At 37.5% G+C, this 17,930-nt stretch overlaps 1 protein-coding gene across 2 annotated transcripts in view; it reads left to right on the forward strand.

Annotated features, from left to right (window-relative positions):
• LOC307152235 (uncharacterized protein) overlaps positions 1-10,682 on the forward strand; it is a 295,127-nt gene extending 284,445 nt beyond the window's left edge. For both annotated transcript variants that reach the window (XM_079860681.1, XM_079860682.1), the window contains 4 exons: positions 42-108; positions 193-284; positions 360-522; positions 8,134-10,682. In XM_079860681.1, coding sequence (XP_079716807.1) covers positions 42-108; positions 193-284; positions 360-522; positions 8,134-8,190 — 379 coding nt within the window. In that variant the 3' untranslated portion in view covers positions 8,191-10,682. The remainder of the gene's footprint in view (positions 1-41; positions 109-192; positions 285-359; positions 523-8,133) is intronic.
• The last annotated feature ends 7,248 nt before the right edge of the window (positions 10,683-17,930 follow it).

Consider the following 17,930-nt stretch of genomic DNA (forward strand, 5'->3'; position numbering starts at 1 on the left):
ACACATTCATTCAGTTCTTATTTTATGTTTCCTCTAAACAGGTGCTGGATTAAAATTGATAAAGGTTTTATCTGGAGTTTTCTGGGTCCTGTTTGTGTCATACTAGCAGTAAGCACATTTCTTATTTCTCATGATTTTAATTTATATTAAAAGGAAAACAAGGTGATTAATTGTTATTTTTCTACTTTTCAGTTAAACATGATTCTCTTCATCAACATCATCATCAATCTGAACTCAACTCTCAAAAATCTGAACGCTGAAGTTTCACAGATGAAACAAACCAAGTAACAAACATTCAGATTCAAACACTCCATAGAGAAAAAAAGTAGTCAATAAAGACTTTAACTCTTTCTCTGCAGGATTATGACAGTTAAAACACTGGCTCAGTTTGTGATTCTTGGTTGCTCCTGGATTCTGGGTTTCTTCACTAATGGCAGGAAGGAGCTGGAGATCCTCTTCCTGATCTTGAACTCCCAGCAGGGAACCTTCATCTTCCTGGTCTATTGTGTCCTCAATAATGAGGTCAGACATCACTCAATTTACCACCATATTCCATGAAATACTATTACAGTTGTTTATTACAGTTGTTTTCTTATTATAGGCAATCCATGACTTTTCTAAAGAAATGTCAGAGGCAGTTGTTTAATCTGTTACTATGCTTCCATTTCCTTCCTGTAACGCAATGTTAAAATGAGCAAGTGTCAGAAATTTAGATAGCAACATTGTGACCCAGGCCCAGATTTTGTGACGGCATGTTCAAATGAGTGAAAATTATTCAAACTCCAGCTGTCAGAATATAAATACAGAATGTCTTTGATATGTCTGTCTGTCTTCATGCATGCACAGCAAAATCCCCAGTGTTAAATTAACACTGCTCAGTGTTTATATGAGTTAGGGCTGGGCGATTTAAATCGCGATATTGTTATGCGCATCTCGTCAGTAAAGCCGGTTCCTTGATTAGTAGTAAATTGCCATCACCTGCTTTCAGATGGAGCGGCATTTATTACAAAGAGCCGTAGTTAACTGACAAGCTGAGCCATATCGCATTAATATTTCGGACGTATCGCCAGCGATAATTAATGCGATATGGCTCAGCTTGTCAGTTAACTACGGCTCTTTGTACACAGCAAAAACTCCAGTGTTAAATTAACACTCCTGGGAGTGTATGAGTCCACACTCAAGAGTGTTTAAGTTAATGAGATAATTAAGTGATTAATTTAGTGATGATTGAACATTATTGAAGACACCTGATGTTAACAAGCAGAATTACTGAAGGAGAAAATCACAAATTGTAAGTTACCGTTATGACGATCAATGGTTGCTTTAGTTGGACTCTTGACCCATATATTATTAACTTTAGATTTTGTTTGTCTGTTGTTTCTGAATTATAATCACCAGTTGAACAAAGAAAAAAGTGATCTGATGGTGTTGGTTATGTTATGACAATCATCATTTGAACTTGATCACTGAACTCATTAAAATCCTTCTTTCTGACTTCGATTTATGTTGTTGGTTAGTGAATCTGCATAAATGCCCAGAATTTTTGATATAATATAAAGGATTTCTTAAGTTGTTTAAAAAAAAAAATCTTTCGTTTAGGCACACACAGATGTCAAGATTCAGTCTATGCATCTCAACAATGGTGAGGAGCAGAATATTCAATTAGGAAAAGTAAATTACATAGACAATTCAGATCATAATTTATTCATACCGCAATGCATGATGGGAGCCATTAATGAGTTGTGATTGGTGGCAGCCACTGCAACATGCTTTATTATTGTCACCATTGTTGAGATTCACAGGCTGATTATTGATGTCTGTGTTTTAAATGAATTTATCTGAATGTCTTTTGATCAGAACAATGTTAATTAAATATTTTGAATTATAAGTACTGATAATCATAGGCTGAAGAAACACTAAACTGCTGCTAACAAGTTAAATCAAACTATCTCAATAAGTTTCCTTTTTCAGATCACAGCATGATTATGTCAAAACATAACCAACACTATAAGATAACATTTTACTTTGTTCATTAAACTGTTATAAATCAATAACAGCAGACAAACAACAGTAAATATTAAAGTAAACATATAATGGTCTAGAGCCCAACTAAAGCAAACACCCATCACCTTAATGGTAACTTACAATTTGTGATTTTCTTCTTCAGTGATTCTGCTTGTTAACATCAGGTGTCTTCAATAATGCTCAATCATCACTAAATTAATCACTTAATTATCTCCTCAGCCCTAAATGCCGCTTCATCTGAAAGCAGGTGATGGTGATTTACTACTAATCAAGGAACCGGCTTTACTGACGAGATGCGCATAACAATATCGCGATTTAAATCGCCCAGCCCTAATATGAGTCCACACTCAGAGTGTTATAAGTAACACTGAAGCAGTGTTAAAGTTAATGAGATAATTAAGTGATTAATTGAGTGATGATTGAGCATTATTGAAGACACCTGATGTTAACAAGCAGAATCACTGAATGAGAAAATTAATGTAAAATCGTCACCATTATGGTGATCAGTATTTGCTTTAGTTGGGCTCTTGACCCTTACATTTTTAACTTTAGATTTTGTTTGGCTGCTGCTTAATTCAGTTATAACAGCCAGATGAACAAAGAGAAAAGGTGATCTGATGGTGATGGTTGTGTTTTAACATAATCATTAGTTGGCCTGAATCACTGAACTCATTTAGAGCCTAATCTCTGACTTAAATGTATATTGGTCATTACAGCATCACAGTGATTCTACAGAATAAAATCCAGATTTTTCAATATAATCCAAGTGATTTCAAGTTGTTCTGATTAAAAAAAAAAAAAAAAAAATCTTTCTTTAAGGCACACACAGACATCAAGATTCAGTGTATGATTCTCAACAATGGTGACAAAAAGAATATTACTAAGACAATTCAGATCATAATTTATTCATGCAGCAATGCATGATGGGAGCCATGAATGAGTTTTGATTGGGAGGCACCAAGAATGCACTGCAACATGCTTTATTATTGTCACCATTGTTGAGATTCACAGGCTGATTCTTGATGTCTGTGTTTAAAAAAAAAAAAAAAAAAAAAAAGTTTGTATGTGAACAACTTTTAGGAAATTATTTGGATTACATTGTAAAAGTTAAAAATATTATGCTTTTCAAGGACAGTGCTGCTATAATTAATAAAGTAAATCTAACTCAGAAATTAGCCTCTATATGAGCTCAGTGATTCAGGACAAATTATTGTGAAATAATGATTACGTTAAAACACAACCAACACCATCAAATCAACTTTTCTCTTTGTCCTTCTGGCTGTTATAACTGAAGTACAGCAGCCAAACAAAATCTAAAGTTAATGATTTAAGGGTCAACAGTCCAACTAAAGCAAACACTGATCACCATAATGGTAACACACCAATTACGGTTTTCTCCTTCAGTGATTCTGCTTGTTAATATCAGGTGTCTTCAATAATGCTCAATCATCACTCAATTAACCCTTTCACACGTAAGTTTAAAATATTCTGGCTGACCCCCCAGCGTGAGTTTTTCAAGGTGACCGTTATTTAGAACTTGTCACTTTATGGTTTCCATGGTGACGCGTCATTGCTTGTCACGTGACATACCGCAGAAACAACAGCGCTGAATGAATGATGATCTGCTTTTATGTCAGTTTTCCTTTTTAATTCAAAATATTCACAAATTTGTTAGCTATTGGATGAAATATCTGATATTCCGATTGTCAAATATATGCAAGTGGAAGTGTTTTGTTGTTTAAACACCTTTATAACGATCGCGTTAGTTGAGCTGTATGCGCGATGGGCGCCGCCATGTTAGTTTGTGCTGCAGACGCAGTTCAGAGAATCGGATCTGTTGGATTTATTTACAACACACGTAAATTCATCCACTTCTCCTGAAATAAATAAAAGTAAGTGGCTGGTGAACTGGGAGAAGAATAGAGTAAACTTTAAAGTTACTTACACAGCAAAAACTCGAGTGTTAAATTAACACTCCTGGGAGTGTATATGAGTCCACACTCAAGAGTGTAAAGTGTTAAAATATGAGTGTTAAATTAACACTCAAGAGTAGGGCTGGGCGATATATATCGTGAGATTGTTATGCGCATCTCATCAGTAGGGCTGCAACAAACTATTATTTTGATAATCGATTAATCTAACGATTATTAGAACGATTAATCGATTAATCGTCGATTATTTCGCTGACTAATCAGTAAGTTTGGAACGATTATTCAGCCTTTTCAATTAGTTAAAACAGAGTTATACATATTCTAACTATAATATAAAAAAAGAAAATCACTTCAGCTTTTGAAATGGTTGGTTTAATGAACTTTGAGCCAACTAAACAGGTCATTCTCTTTAAGTTTTCAGATTTCTGTCCAACTCAAATCACACACAAATGCTCTCTAAGCATTGGTTAAATATTCTGTTCTCTTTCAATAGAAAAAAATAAACAAAAAAAATTATCAGCTGCATTACAGATAAACTTAAACTGCAAACAATTATTATAAGAATACAATTTAAAAAAAATTGACAGCTGAGCTGACAGAGACATTCTCATCCACCTTTTAATTTACAGTATAAAAAAATACCTGACATGATATTCTTCATAACATAACATCTCTTTTTGTAAGTCTTCATGAATATGGATCAAAATACAGGCAAGTGATAAGACTGTAATAACTAATAGTGTTACAATAATAAAAACAGCCCTGACTCCTAAGCTCGATCAAGCTTTATTCTATGCAAAAATAAATCATCACATTACTGTAATTATATTATTATTGTTAATATTATTGCTATTATTAGTAGTATTGCATTCTCTAAAAAGAGATTTACTGCTAGTTATTTAGCTCCAGATGGAGAACATTCACCTCTCACCGGCTCGTCTCGTGCCGGGTTTTTCCTCTTTAAGTGCGTTAACATCATAGTTAACATGCATGTTGTGCTCCCGTGAAAAGCAAGTTCCGCCTTGCATGTATTGCACACGACAGTATTCTTGGTTTGAAGTTTTGTGAAACTTTCACACACCTTGCTAGTTCCGATTCGTTTGCACTCCGTCATAATTCGCGCTGTGTTTTCTTCTACCGCAATAGCATTTGTAACGGCTGCATTACACTCTAGCGCTACAGCGCCGTAGCGGTCAAATCGCGATATTGCTGGCCCTTAGGTCACGTGGGATCAAACGACTACTCGACAACAAAGATATTTGTCGACAATTTTTTATTGTCGACGTTGTCGACAATGTCGACTAATCGTTTCAGCCCTACTCGTCAGTAAAGCCGGTTCCTTGATTAGTAGTAAATCGCCATCACCTGCTTTCAGATGGAGCGGCATTTACTACAAAGAGCCGTAGTTAACTGACAAGCTGAGCCATATCGCATTAATATCGCGGACGTATCGCCAGCGATAATTAATGCGATATGGCTCAGCTTGTCAGTTAACTACGGCTCTTTGTACACAGCAAAAACTCCAGTGTTAAATGAACACTCCTGGGAGTGTATATGAACACTCAAGAGTGTTGAAGTTAATGAGATAATTAAGTGATAATGAAGGAGAAAATCTCAAATTGTAAGCCACCGTTATGGAGATCAGTGTTTGCTTTAGTTGGGCTCTTGACCCTTAGATGTTAACTTCAGATTTTGTCTGGCTGCTGTACCTGAATTATAACTGCCAGATGAACAAAGAAAAAAGTGATCTGAGGGTGTTGGAACATTATGACAAGTATCATTTGAACTTTGTTTTTGATTTATGTTGTTGTTTACAGCATAACTGCGATTCTGCATAAATATCTAGAATTTTAGATATAATATAAAGGATTTCTTAAAATTTGTGTTAAAAAAAAAATCTTTCTTTTAGGCACACACAGACATCAAGATTCAGTCAATGCATCTCAACAATAATGACGAGCAGAATATTCAATTAGGAAAAGTAAATTACATAGACAATTCAGATCATAATTTATTCATACCGCAATGCATGATGGGAGCCATTAATGAGTTGTGATTGGGGGCAGCCACTGCAACATGCTTTATTATTGTCATCATTGTTGAGATTCACAGGCTGATTATTGATGTCTGTGTTTCTAAATATATTCATTTGAAAATGTTTTGATCAGAACAATGTTTATTAAATATTTTGGATTATAAGAAAAATACTGATAATCACATGTTGTAAAATCACAAAGCTGCTGCTAACAAGTTAAACCAAACTATCTCAATAAGTTTCATTTTTCAGATCACAGCATAATTATGTCAAAACATAACCAACACTATCAGATCACACTTTTTCTTTGTTCATTTGACTGATATAAATCAATAACAGCAGACAAACAAAATGTAAAGTGAATGTATAAGGGTCAAGAGCCCAACTAAAGCAAACACCCATCACCATAATGGTAACTTACAATTTGAGATTTTCTCCTTCAGTGATTCTGCTTGTTAACATCAGGTGTCTTCAATAATGCTCAATCATCACTAAATTAATCACTTTTTTTGTTATTAAAAGATACATTTTTCAACAATGATAATTTCTTGCCACTGTACAGACATTCTGAATTATGTTTTTTTTTTTTTTTTTTTTTTTTGACCATTGTGGAGCAAATTATTTAAGACACACACAGACATCAAGAATTAGCATATGAATCTCAACAATGGTGACATGCTTCCTGCAGCAATGCATGCTGGGAGTCACCATATTATAAAACTAATGGCTCCCAGCATGCATTGCAGCATGAAGCATGTCACCATTGTTGTGATTCATAAGCTGATTCTTGATGTTAGTGTGTGTGTCTTCGGTTTATTTTCTCGCAATGTATTTAGAAGTTAAAATTCAGAATGTTTGATCTTAGGACAAAAATATTGACGGTAAAAATCTGTTAATAACAAGTTTTTATGTTGATGAAACATACATAATATCTTAATTTATGGTTTCCTTTGCAACAAATTATGTGTTTCAGTAAACATTGTTACAAAGACAACAACTAACATAAAAAATATATATAAATTGTCACACCAACTAACTAGATGGAGCACTGATCACAATGATGGTGACCAAACCTTTTCATCTAAAAATTTGTTCATTCTCAAAAAGATCTTCTGTAGAGGAATGACAGATAAAGGTCAAACTGGTTTGTAATGAGAGAGATTTCATGTCTTTTTAGTTGATTTCATCTAAAGCTGTGTCTGGAAGTCAGTTGTAGTTCTTTTGTTTCTCTTTTCTTCAGTGATTCTGCTTGTTATCATCAGGTGTCTTCAATAATCCAACAATCATCACTCAATTAATTAGTTAATTATCTAATTAACTCTAACACTGTATCAGTGTTACTTTTAACACCCTGCTGGTGGTTCCCATATGAACACCGAGCGGTGTTAATTTAACACCGGGGAATTTACTGTGTACCTTGTATACACGTACAGATCATTTGTAACAGGTAAGTAACAGTGTTCAACACAATGATGTGTAAACGCATGAATAAATAATTTACAACACTTTCTGCATCCCCTAATCTAAAGTGTAAACTATTCATCACTTGTAAATGTGTTACACATCATTCGTTGATAAAAATCTTATGCTTTATTGATTCTTGAAGTGGTAATCTACGAATGATGTGTAACACATTTACAAGTGATGAATAGTTTACACTTTAGATTAGGGGATGCAGAAAGTGTTGTAAATGATTTATTCATGCGTTTACACATCATCTATAACAGGTGTTGAACACTGCAGTGCTGACTGGTGAGGGTATAGACAGCTGTCTTCTCTGAAACACATGGAGTCTTTAACCACTGTTATCCTGTGAGCAAAACATACAAACAAATTAACATAATTTATTAAACATTTATGAATGCATAGTCATGTTTCATAAATGATTTGTTAATCATTAACTAATCACTTGTAGATGACTTGTAACGGAATTTACAAAACATACATAAAATCTTAGTAGGCCTATATCAGCATATTTATGAATGTTTTGTAAATGATTAGTTCATCATTAACTAACCACTTAAAAATGACTTGCAACTGAACGTTAAAGTGTTACTGGAAATTCCACTGTGGTTGATGAGTTTCAGAGGTTAAATGGATGTCATGAAGTCACTCAGCTCCTCTCGTCTCATTATTGTCCAGGTCAGACAGCAGTTCAGGAAGTTCTTCAGATGTCTTTGCTGTGTCAAACAACACTGAGGACTACAGCAATCACAATCAGGAAATAAAAAGTGCCATTATTATACGGGTATTTTTTGGGGTTTTGGGAATGTTAAATTCATAATTCAACTTGAACAATAGGAAAACATGTTATACGAGTGTCTTATTTTATACACAGCAAAATCCCCAGAGTTAAATCAACACTGCTCAGAGCACATATGCTCCCACTCTACATGGTGTTAAAGTAACACTGAAGCAGTGTTAAAGTTAATGAGACAATTAAGTGATTCATTGAGTGATGATTGAGCATTATTGAAGACACCTGATGTTAATAAGCAGAATCACTGAAGGAGAAAATCACAAATTGTAAGCCACCGTTATGGCGATCATTGTTTGCTTTAGTTGGGCTCTTGACCCTTATATGTTTACTTTAGATTTTGTTTGGCTGTTGTATCTGAGTTATAACTCTCAGATGAACAAAGAGAAAAGGTGATTAGGTGGTGTTGGTTATATTATGACAATCATCATTTGAACTTGATCACTGAACTCATTAAGATCCTTATTTCTGATTTCTGATTAGATTTATGTTGTTGATCACAGAATAACTGTGATTCTGCATAAATATCCAGAATTTTAGATATAATACAAAGGATTTCTTAAAAGTTGTTTTGGAAAAAAAAAAAAAAAAAAATCTTTCTTTTAGGCACACACAGACATCAAGATTCAGTCTATGCATCTCAACAATGGTGACGAGCAGAATATTCAATTAGGAATTCAATTAGGAAAAGTAAATTACATAGACAATTCAGATCATAATTTATTCATACCGCAATGCATGATGGGAGCCATTAATGAGTTGTGATCAAGCGTGCCGCACAAGCCCTGAAAAGTGAAGCCAAAACGTCTCGATCGCCCCCCGGTGACTGGTCCTAGTATAGGTCATAAGCCCCTCCTCCCCGTGTTATTCAACGGGACGCGAGACCAACTAAACAATTAAATTACACTTCAAATATCTTTTTTCCAAAGGTGGTTTCTTTCATTTGCTGTCGTTTTCATCACGCTGATGTAAGTTCAAGTGTCTGTTTCAAAAATAAGTTGTTTTTTAGTTAGTTACGTGATGCGGTGGTGTAACGTCATGATTGACAGCTGTGATTGACAGGTTCTCCGAGCGAAGTAGTCACTGAAGCACCAACGCACATTTTTTTCGGGATCTTCGGAGGACTGAGGAGATTGTATTTACTTTATTTTAACAAGCCTCTTGTCGTACTGCAATCAATTTTTTAAAAAGTGTGCAGAATGCACTTTCCCTGCGAGAGTGAGGGCGGAGCGTTGATTTCGCGGCTTTACTTCCTGCTCACTACTGCGCAGGTCTGGTCCCGAAATCGCTACTGCGCAGACTCAAGTTCCAATATGTCAGCGCCATATCGGGACTCTGGCGGCTTCAGTTCTCATCAATGGAAGAGAGCGAAGGGGCGTCGTCCATCTTTTTTTACAGTCTATGGTTGTGATTGGTGGCAGCCACTGCAACATGCTTTATTATTGTCACCATTGTTGAGATTCACAGGCTGATTATTGATGTCTGTGTTTCTAAATAAATCCATTTGAAAGTGTTTTGATCAGAACAATGTTAATGAAATGTTTTTGGATTATATGAAAAATACTGAAAATCATATGCTGTAGAATCACAGAGGTGCTGTAATTAATCTCAATAAGTTTCGTTTTTCGGATCACAACATGATTATGTCAAAACATAACCAACACCATCTGATCACATTGTCTCTTTGTTCATCTGACTGTTATAAATCAATAACAGCAGACAAGCAAAATTTAAAGTAAACATATAAGGGTCAAGAGCCCAACTAAAGCAAACACTGATCTCCATAACAGTGGCTTACAATTTGAGATTTTCTCCTTCAGTGATTCTGCTTGTTAACATCAGGTGTCTTCAATAATTCTCAATCATCACTAAATTAATCACTTAATTATCTCATTAACTTTAACACTGCTTCAGTGTTACTTTAACACCATGTAGAGTGGGACCATATGTGCTCTGAGCAGTGTTAATTTAACTCTGGGGATTTTGCTGTGTAGCTGTTAATGTTATTGATGTAAAGCTCTTAAATTTTATTTAGTCTTTTGTAAACAGGATTTTTTGGTGGTGGGTGAAAAGCATATTTTTACAGATTCTTCAGAATAATTAAGCTGAAATATGTTCAAGTAAATGTTGGCAAAAAAAAAAAAAGTTTCATGTGTGCATGAGGGGAAATAAATGAATTTACATTCAGAGTTGTAAAGATATAAATTTGTCAATCTTGCAAAAATATATTTTTGATTGTGAAGGTCAGAAAGCTGTTTCTTTTTGTAATGACCCATTTTACAGTACACTACTTTAATTGCAAAATATGTCATAATGTATTTTCAAGAGGGAGGGCCAGAGGATTTATCAGTATAGTGATATAAATTTAAATGTGCAACTAATGTCTCATTCAAATTAAATCTGTGTCTTGAGTTTTTGTATTAAAACACGTGAAAGATTTTTGCTTTTGTTCAGGTCACATTCACACTTTCCTGTATTATTCAAATGCATTTTTGTTACAAAATATCTTAACAAAATGATAGTCAAAGTCACAGGCTCAGTCACCCTCAGCACTACACTTCCCAGTATCATTCCTGTTCACCACCTACACACACTCGTTCACCACCTACACACACTCCTCCACCACACACTCCTCCATCACCTGCACACACTCCTCCATCACCTGCACACACTCCATCACCTGCACACACTCCTCATCACCTGCACACACTCCTCCATCACCCTCACACACTCCTCCATCACCTGCACACACTCCTCATCACCTGCACACACTCCTCCATCACCCTCACACACTCCTCCATCACCTGCACACACTCCTCATCACCTGCACACACCCCTCATCACCTGCACACACTCCTCCATCACCCTCACACACTCCTCCATCACCTGCACACACTCCTCATCACCTGCACACACTCCTCCATCACCTGCACACACTCACCTGCACACACTCCTCCATCACCTGCACACACTCCTCCATCATCTGCACACACTTCTCCATCACCTGCACACACTCCTCCATCACCTGCACACACTCCTCCATCACATGCACACACTCCTCCATCACCTGCACACACTCCTCCATCACCCGCACACACTCCTCCATCACCCGCACACACTCCTCCATCACCCGCACACACTCCTCCATCACCCGCACACACTCCTCCATCACCCGCACACACTCCTCCATCACCCGCACACACTCCTCATCACCCGCACACACTCCTCCATCACCCGCACACACTCCTCCATCACCCGTACACACTCCTCCATCACCCGCACACACTCCTCCATCACCCGCACACACTCCTCCATCACCCGCACACACTCCTCATCACCCGCACACACTCCTCCATCACCCGTACACACTCCTCCATCACCCGCACACACTCCTCCATCACATGCACACACTCCTCCATCACCCGCACACACTCCTCATCACCCGCACACACTCCTCCATCACCCGCACACACTCCTCCATCACCCGCACACACTCCTCATCACCCGCACACACTCCTCATCACCCGCACACACTCCTCCATCACCCGCACACACTCCTCCATCACCCGCACACACTCCTCATCACCCGCACACACTCCTCATCACCCGCACACACTCCTCATCACCTGCACACACTCCTCATCACATGCACCCACTCCTCATCACCTGCACACACTCCTCCATCACCTGCACACACTCCTCATTACCTGCACACACTCCTCCATCACCTGCACACACTCCTCCATCACCTGCACACACTCCTCATCACCTGCACACACTCCTCCATCACCTGCACCTGCAAGCCGTCAGCCTTGTCATCACTCTTCAGCACTGCCTATATCAGCAGTCACCCCTCACTTCACAATCGTCTGGTCTTGTTAGTCAAGTCAAGTCATCTTCATTTATATAGCGCTTTTAACAATGTAGATTGTTTCAAAGCAGCTTTACAGAGATAAACGTATAATTTAAGGTAACAGAGATTGTTTTGGCTTTATAGGGGTTCTTTAATAAAGTTATTTTCCAGCTATATCGATATGATGAAAATACAAAATCGCTGCTGATGTATCTTAGCAATTACGTATCTTTCGGGGTCTATAGTAAACACCACATTATCAAGCAATATCATGCCCGAATTGAGTTTTGAACATGCCAAAGCTGGTTAAATTTTAGCAGCATGAGAGATATGCGTGAACGGAGGCTAATCTATAACACGGTGATTTCAGTTTTAATTTGATTAATTGTGCAGCCTTTACTAATGTCTCAGATGTCATCATCTCAGATGTTTGTTGTTTTAAATACCCAACAGAGACGCACAAATAGGTCTCTGTTCAAGTATTTAAAGCATTGTCTCTGATTTTCCAGCGTCAGCCAAGTGTCGATTTCGGAACTGTCACGTCCATAACGGAAATCCGTCACGTCCATAACAACATAACAACGTTTTTTCCTCATAAATGAAAAATGAAAACTAAAATAAAATAAATAATTTATGTTTTAAGAGAGCCAACACTCATCCCTTCGGTTGGTATTATTTCTTTTGGCTTGTGCATTTTAATTCGCAGAATTTCTACAAAGTAGCCTATGTTGTCTCCCACAAACTCACGTCTTTTTTTGTCACGTCCATAACGCATGTGTATTTCCCTCTTATTAAATATAATACGCATGTGTAGACTGATATTTTTCTAATGTCTGGACTCCTTTATTAAGGGAGTATGGACATATAAACAGACGTTTAAATATATTGGTATTAAATGCATTTTCTGAGAATTTATATTTTACGTTTTGACTGCAAATGTCACGTCCATAACGCTGGAATTGCTCATATTGCAGTAGGCTATGTAGTACAAACAAGTAATAAAAACTCAGTGAGTGTTTTAGCGCAATTTTCTGACGTCATGGGATCACAACACTACGCCTTCACACTGGCAGTTGAAATCAGCTCCGATACGGCAGCGAAATGACCGGAAGTCATCTATTTTAAGTTGATCAAGGTAATATTTTTGAAAAATATTATGATTATTAATTTTGCAGCTAGGTGGCGCCTACGGGGGGCAGGGAACTACTGCGACCAAAATGGTCGCATATGCGACCTTTTGAAATGCCATTGCGACCCTAATTTTTAATGGGTCGCAAATGTATCACTGATTATTTTTGTACCTACCTTATGTTTTAGGCAATATGCTATGATTTACTATGAGCATTTATTAAAACAGAAATGTGTATTTTAAGAATACGTTTTATAACGTGCTCTGAGCATTCAACACATCAAGTTGGGTTCGGTTTTCGGTACGCATTTTCAAACCGAACGGTTCGTTGGACCATTTTTCCTGCCGACCAAAATTTCATTATTTCAAATGTAAGCGCGCTCATAATGTAAGAGACGCTGGCGTGACCACAACATTGCCCAACATCAAATGGCAAACGTAATGTAAGCGGAACGAAACTGCTCGTTCCCACATAGCAACATTGTTTCGGCCCAGATCCGGCCCACATCTGGCACACGTGAAAAGATGATCTGGCCCACATGCAGCGTGGAATTACGGCACTTGGGTGGGCCACTCCTGTTTGCCAGATCTGGGCCACAAGCAGGCCATAGCAATGCCACATCTCAGCCAAGAGCAAAGAAATAAACCAGAACTGGAGGATTAAACAACTCCACAAATAGCATTACCAGCTTCACTTATTACCAACCAGACTGACTTTATTTCTGTCAGACGTCTACAAAAGTTTTTATTGAGAATTAACAGAGGTTTAACTATAATGTGTTTCATTTAAAGTCACCATTACAGTGAATAGTGTTTCCATTAGTTGGGCTCTTAACTCTTATTATATCTTTTGTCTTCTTTGGCCGCTGGGACAGTGTGTTTGTCAAACACATTTGCAGCAGCAAAGAAAGCTAAAGTGAAATGAGATCAGGTGATGATGGTTACCTGTTGATGGTTTTATAATCATCATGAAATAACCTGTTTCACTGAGATAATTTGAATCTCACAATTGTGTTGTACCATTAATATATTCTCATCACAAACCCTGTGTTACTGTGGCATGAGATCCAGCAATATTATAACAATCAGTTAGAAGACTTTAACAAACATGATCACGAAAAAAAATCCATGGTGACACACTTAGATATCAAAAATCAGCACATGAATCTCAACAAGGGTGACAATATTTTTTTTTTTTTAGATTAATTCAGAACATCACTGAAAAGCTACTAAATGCCAAAACAAAAACAACAGCAAAAAATAAAAGCACATATTTAGAATTAAACAAATTAATAGGACAATTTAGCTGCATAATTTATTCATGTTGCAATGCATGCTGGGAGTTTTGTACAATGATGGTACCCAGCATGCATTGCAGCAAGGTACTTTTGATTGTCACCATTGTTGAGATTCATACGTTGATTATTGATGTCTGTGTGTGTCATCGAACAGTAATGATTCATGCTCATGTTTGTTAAAGTCTTCTAACTGATTGTTATAATATTGCTGGACCTCATGCTGCAGTAACACAGGGTTTGTGATGAGAATATATTAATGGTACAACACAATTTTTAGATTCAAATTATCTCAGTGAAACAGGTAATTTCATGATGATTATAAAACCATCAACAGGTAACCATCATCACCTGATCTCACTTCACTTTAGCTTTCTTTGCTGCTGCAAATGTGTTTGACAAACACACTGTCACAGCGGCCAAAGAAGACAAAAGATATAATAAGAGTTAAGAGCCCAACTAATGGAAACACTAATCACTGTAATGGTGACTTTAAATGAAACACATTATAGTTAAACCTCTGTTAATTCTCAATAAAAACTTTTGTAGACGTCTGACAGAAATAAAGTCAGTCTGGTTGGTAATAAGTGAAGCTGGTAATGCTGTTTGTGGAGTTGTTTAATCCTCCAGTTCTGGTTTATTTCTTTGCTCTTGGCTGAGATGTGGCATTGCTATGGCCTGCTTGTGGCCCAGATCTGGCAAACAGGAGTGGCCCACCCAAGTGCCGTAATTCCACGCTGCATGTGGGCCAGATCATCTTTCCATGTGTGCCAGATGTGGGCCGGATCTGGGCCGACACAATGTTGCTATGTGGGTTATAGTGTGGTTGAAGGACCGTTTATCAGTTTGGACTAGTGCAGCGCAAGCCGATCGTGATCATGCGACACTGTTACTACACAGCGCTAATAAGAGATCCAGTAAAGAAAGCATTTGAATTCGCCACAGAAGTAATAACATCGCTGCGAGATCTAGTGAGAAACATTCACATTTCTCCGTTATTAACAGATCAAACAGCGCTGACGTGGAAACCAGGAAGAAACATTGTGCCATGAATGAACTATCCAGTGTCCACAGATCTGCAACATTCACCATGGATTTACTGTAGTAACACTAACTGCAACCGTGGAAGTTTGGCAGGAATAGTAGGCTATAATGCCTTCAAGTAACATTACGTCGGTTTTATTTTGACATTATGAATACAATTGCTGCCCTCAGATGTTAATCTGAACTAAAATAAACCTTTGTTTATAACTACTACAATATTACATTTCATGTCAAGGAGCTGTTTTGTTTTATATGCTCCTAAGAAAAGTCAATTATAGCTCCACAATTGCTCAAAGTAAAAAAAAATATATACTGTATATATACTTTATGATGTTAGTTTTAATAAAATGAAATAAAAAGAATTAAAAAAATTAAATCAAGGAAATTTCTCTGGCATTTCTTTCTTTTTGCTGTATCAAAAACGTACCGAACCGTGACACAGGTGTATCGTATCGAACCGAACCATGAATTTTGTGAACCGTTACACCCCTATACGGACATATGAATTTCGACACCAGTGGCTCGAAGAATACCAGTGGTTAAGGTACCAAGATGGAGCAATGCACTGTGTGTACTGTAAATTCTGTGGGCCTTCAATTGCAGGACTGTCCAAATTTGTAACTGCGTCAAAACAATTCAAACACGAATCAGTGAAGCTTCACAATGACAGTATGAAGCACGCGAAGTGTAGAGACAGTTGTGTACTGTATTTTCTATTGCAGTAAATCTCTCCCAACCAATGTTAAAGAAAACAAGAAGGCATGTGGTTTAAGTAAAATAAAAAGCACATCTTACTATAAATAATTTGTGCGACCAAATCATGTTTTGCGCCAGTAACTGAAAAAGTTAGTAGCGCAAGTGCCACCAGTGGAAAAGGTTAGTGTAGTTCCCTGGGGGGTACACTCGGTTTTAGAGGAATAACTCAGCACTGGTTAGGAGTTGATCAAAGAGATTGGATGCATTAAAAAGCTGAGATTCTAAGCTTTAAAATGATACCTATTGTATGTTGTTCCATTCAGTGGTTGCTTAGTAAATTGATTATGATTTTATTTTCGCGGGGGGGTGTTAAAGTAAAGGAAAGAGTTACTGGATTAAAACTGGCAAATGCCAAACCACAGTTGCATGTTACTGAATGTAACATCAAGTTTTTGGAAGACTCAAAGTATAGGCGCCATATTTTAACTCGTTTAAACATGTATAACTCATTTAAAATGTGCAGACATTCTTCATAGAAGAAACTGCTTCATAGAAGAAACTGCTAGTACTTATCAGAAGAAGCAGTCGAACAACAGGAGAGATCAGCAGTCTGTGAGTGTTTACTTTTCCCAGTAGATTTTAGCGCGGCTGTGTTGCTAGGAAGTGTGTTTTACCGTGTTTTTACTATGGTAAAAACGCACGTGTGACTTTGTTTGTGCGTCGTGACTTGTTAGTTTCGCTTGACTAAACAGGAGGGCGGGACCTAAGCCAGTTAAAGTATTTATTCGAAGAAACTGCTAGTACTTATCAGAAGAAGCAGTCGAACAACAGGAGAGATCAGCAGTCTGTGAGTGTTTACTTTTCCCAGTAGATTTTAGCGCGGCTGTGTTGCTAGGAAGTGTGTTTTACCGTGTTTTTACTATGGTAAAAACGCACGTGTGACTTTGTTTGTGCGTCGTGACTTGTTAGTTTCGCTTGACTAAACAGGAGGGCGGGACCTAAGCCAGTTAAAGTATTTATTCGAAGAAACTGCTAGTACTTATCAGAAGAAGCAGTCGAACAACAGGAGAGATCAGCAGTCTGTGAGTGTTTACTTTTCCCAGTAGATTTTAGCGCGGCTGTGTTGCTAGGAAGTGTGTTTTACCGTGTTTTTACTATGGTAAAAACGCACGTGTGACTTTGTTTGTGCGTCGTGACTTGTTAGTTTCGCTTGACTAAAAAGGAGGGCGGGACCTGCTGTATTCAATAAAGAGGTATTAGGTGTGTATAAAATTGGTTAGGGCACCGCGGCAGCAGTCGCGGCAGCCCTCGTGTGAAGCCCTCATCGTGTGAAGACCGAAGAGTGTAAAGACCAACGACTCTACCTGTGCGACTCCACCGAGCAAGGACACCAACAAGGCACTTGAGTATTAATTTTTCCTATTTATTCCTTTACTTTCTCGTCTACACAACTTTTTCATCTGATCTATTTGTTTGTGACCTTACACTATGTGTTTTCAAATCCCTACTATTACTAACACACGTAAATCAAATGTCACACGTCAGAGGCAGTCCAATCCTAACAACCTGCGTACTTTTCCGGTGTCTTCTAGTACTATATTCTCTTTTCCTATTGGTCTCTGGAATTGCCAGTCCTCTGTAAACAAAGCTGATTTCATTACATCT

The sequence above is a fragment of the Squalius cephalus genome (assembly GCF_949319135.1).
Source record: "Squalius cephalus genome assembly, chromosome: 2".
NCBI classification, from domain to species: Eukaryota; Metazoa; Chordata; class Actinopteri; order Cypriniformes; family Leuciscidae; genus Squalius; species Squalius cephalus.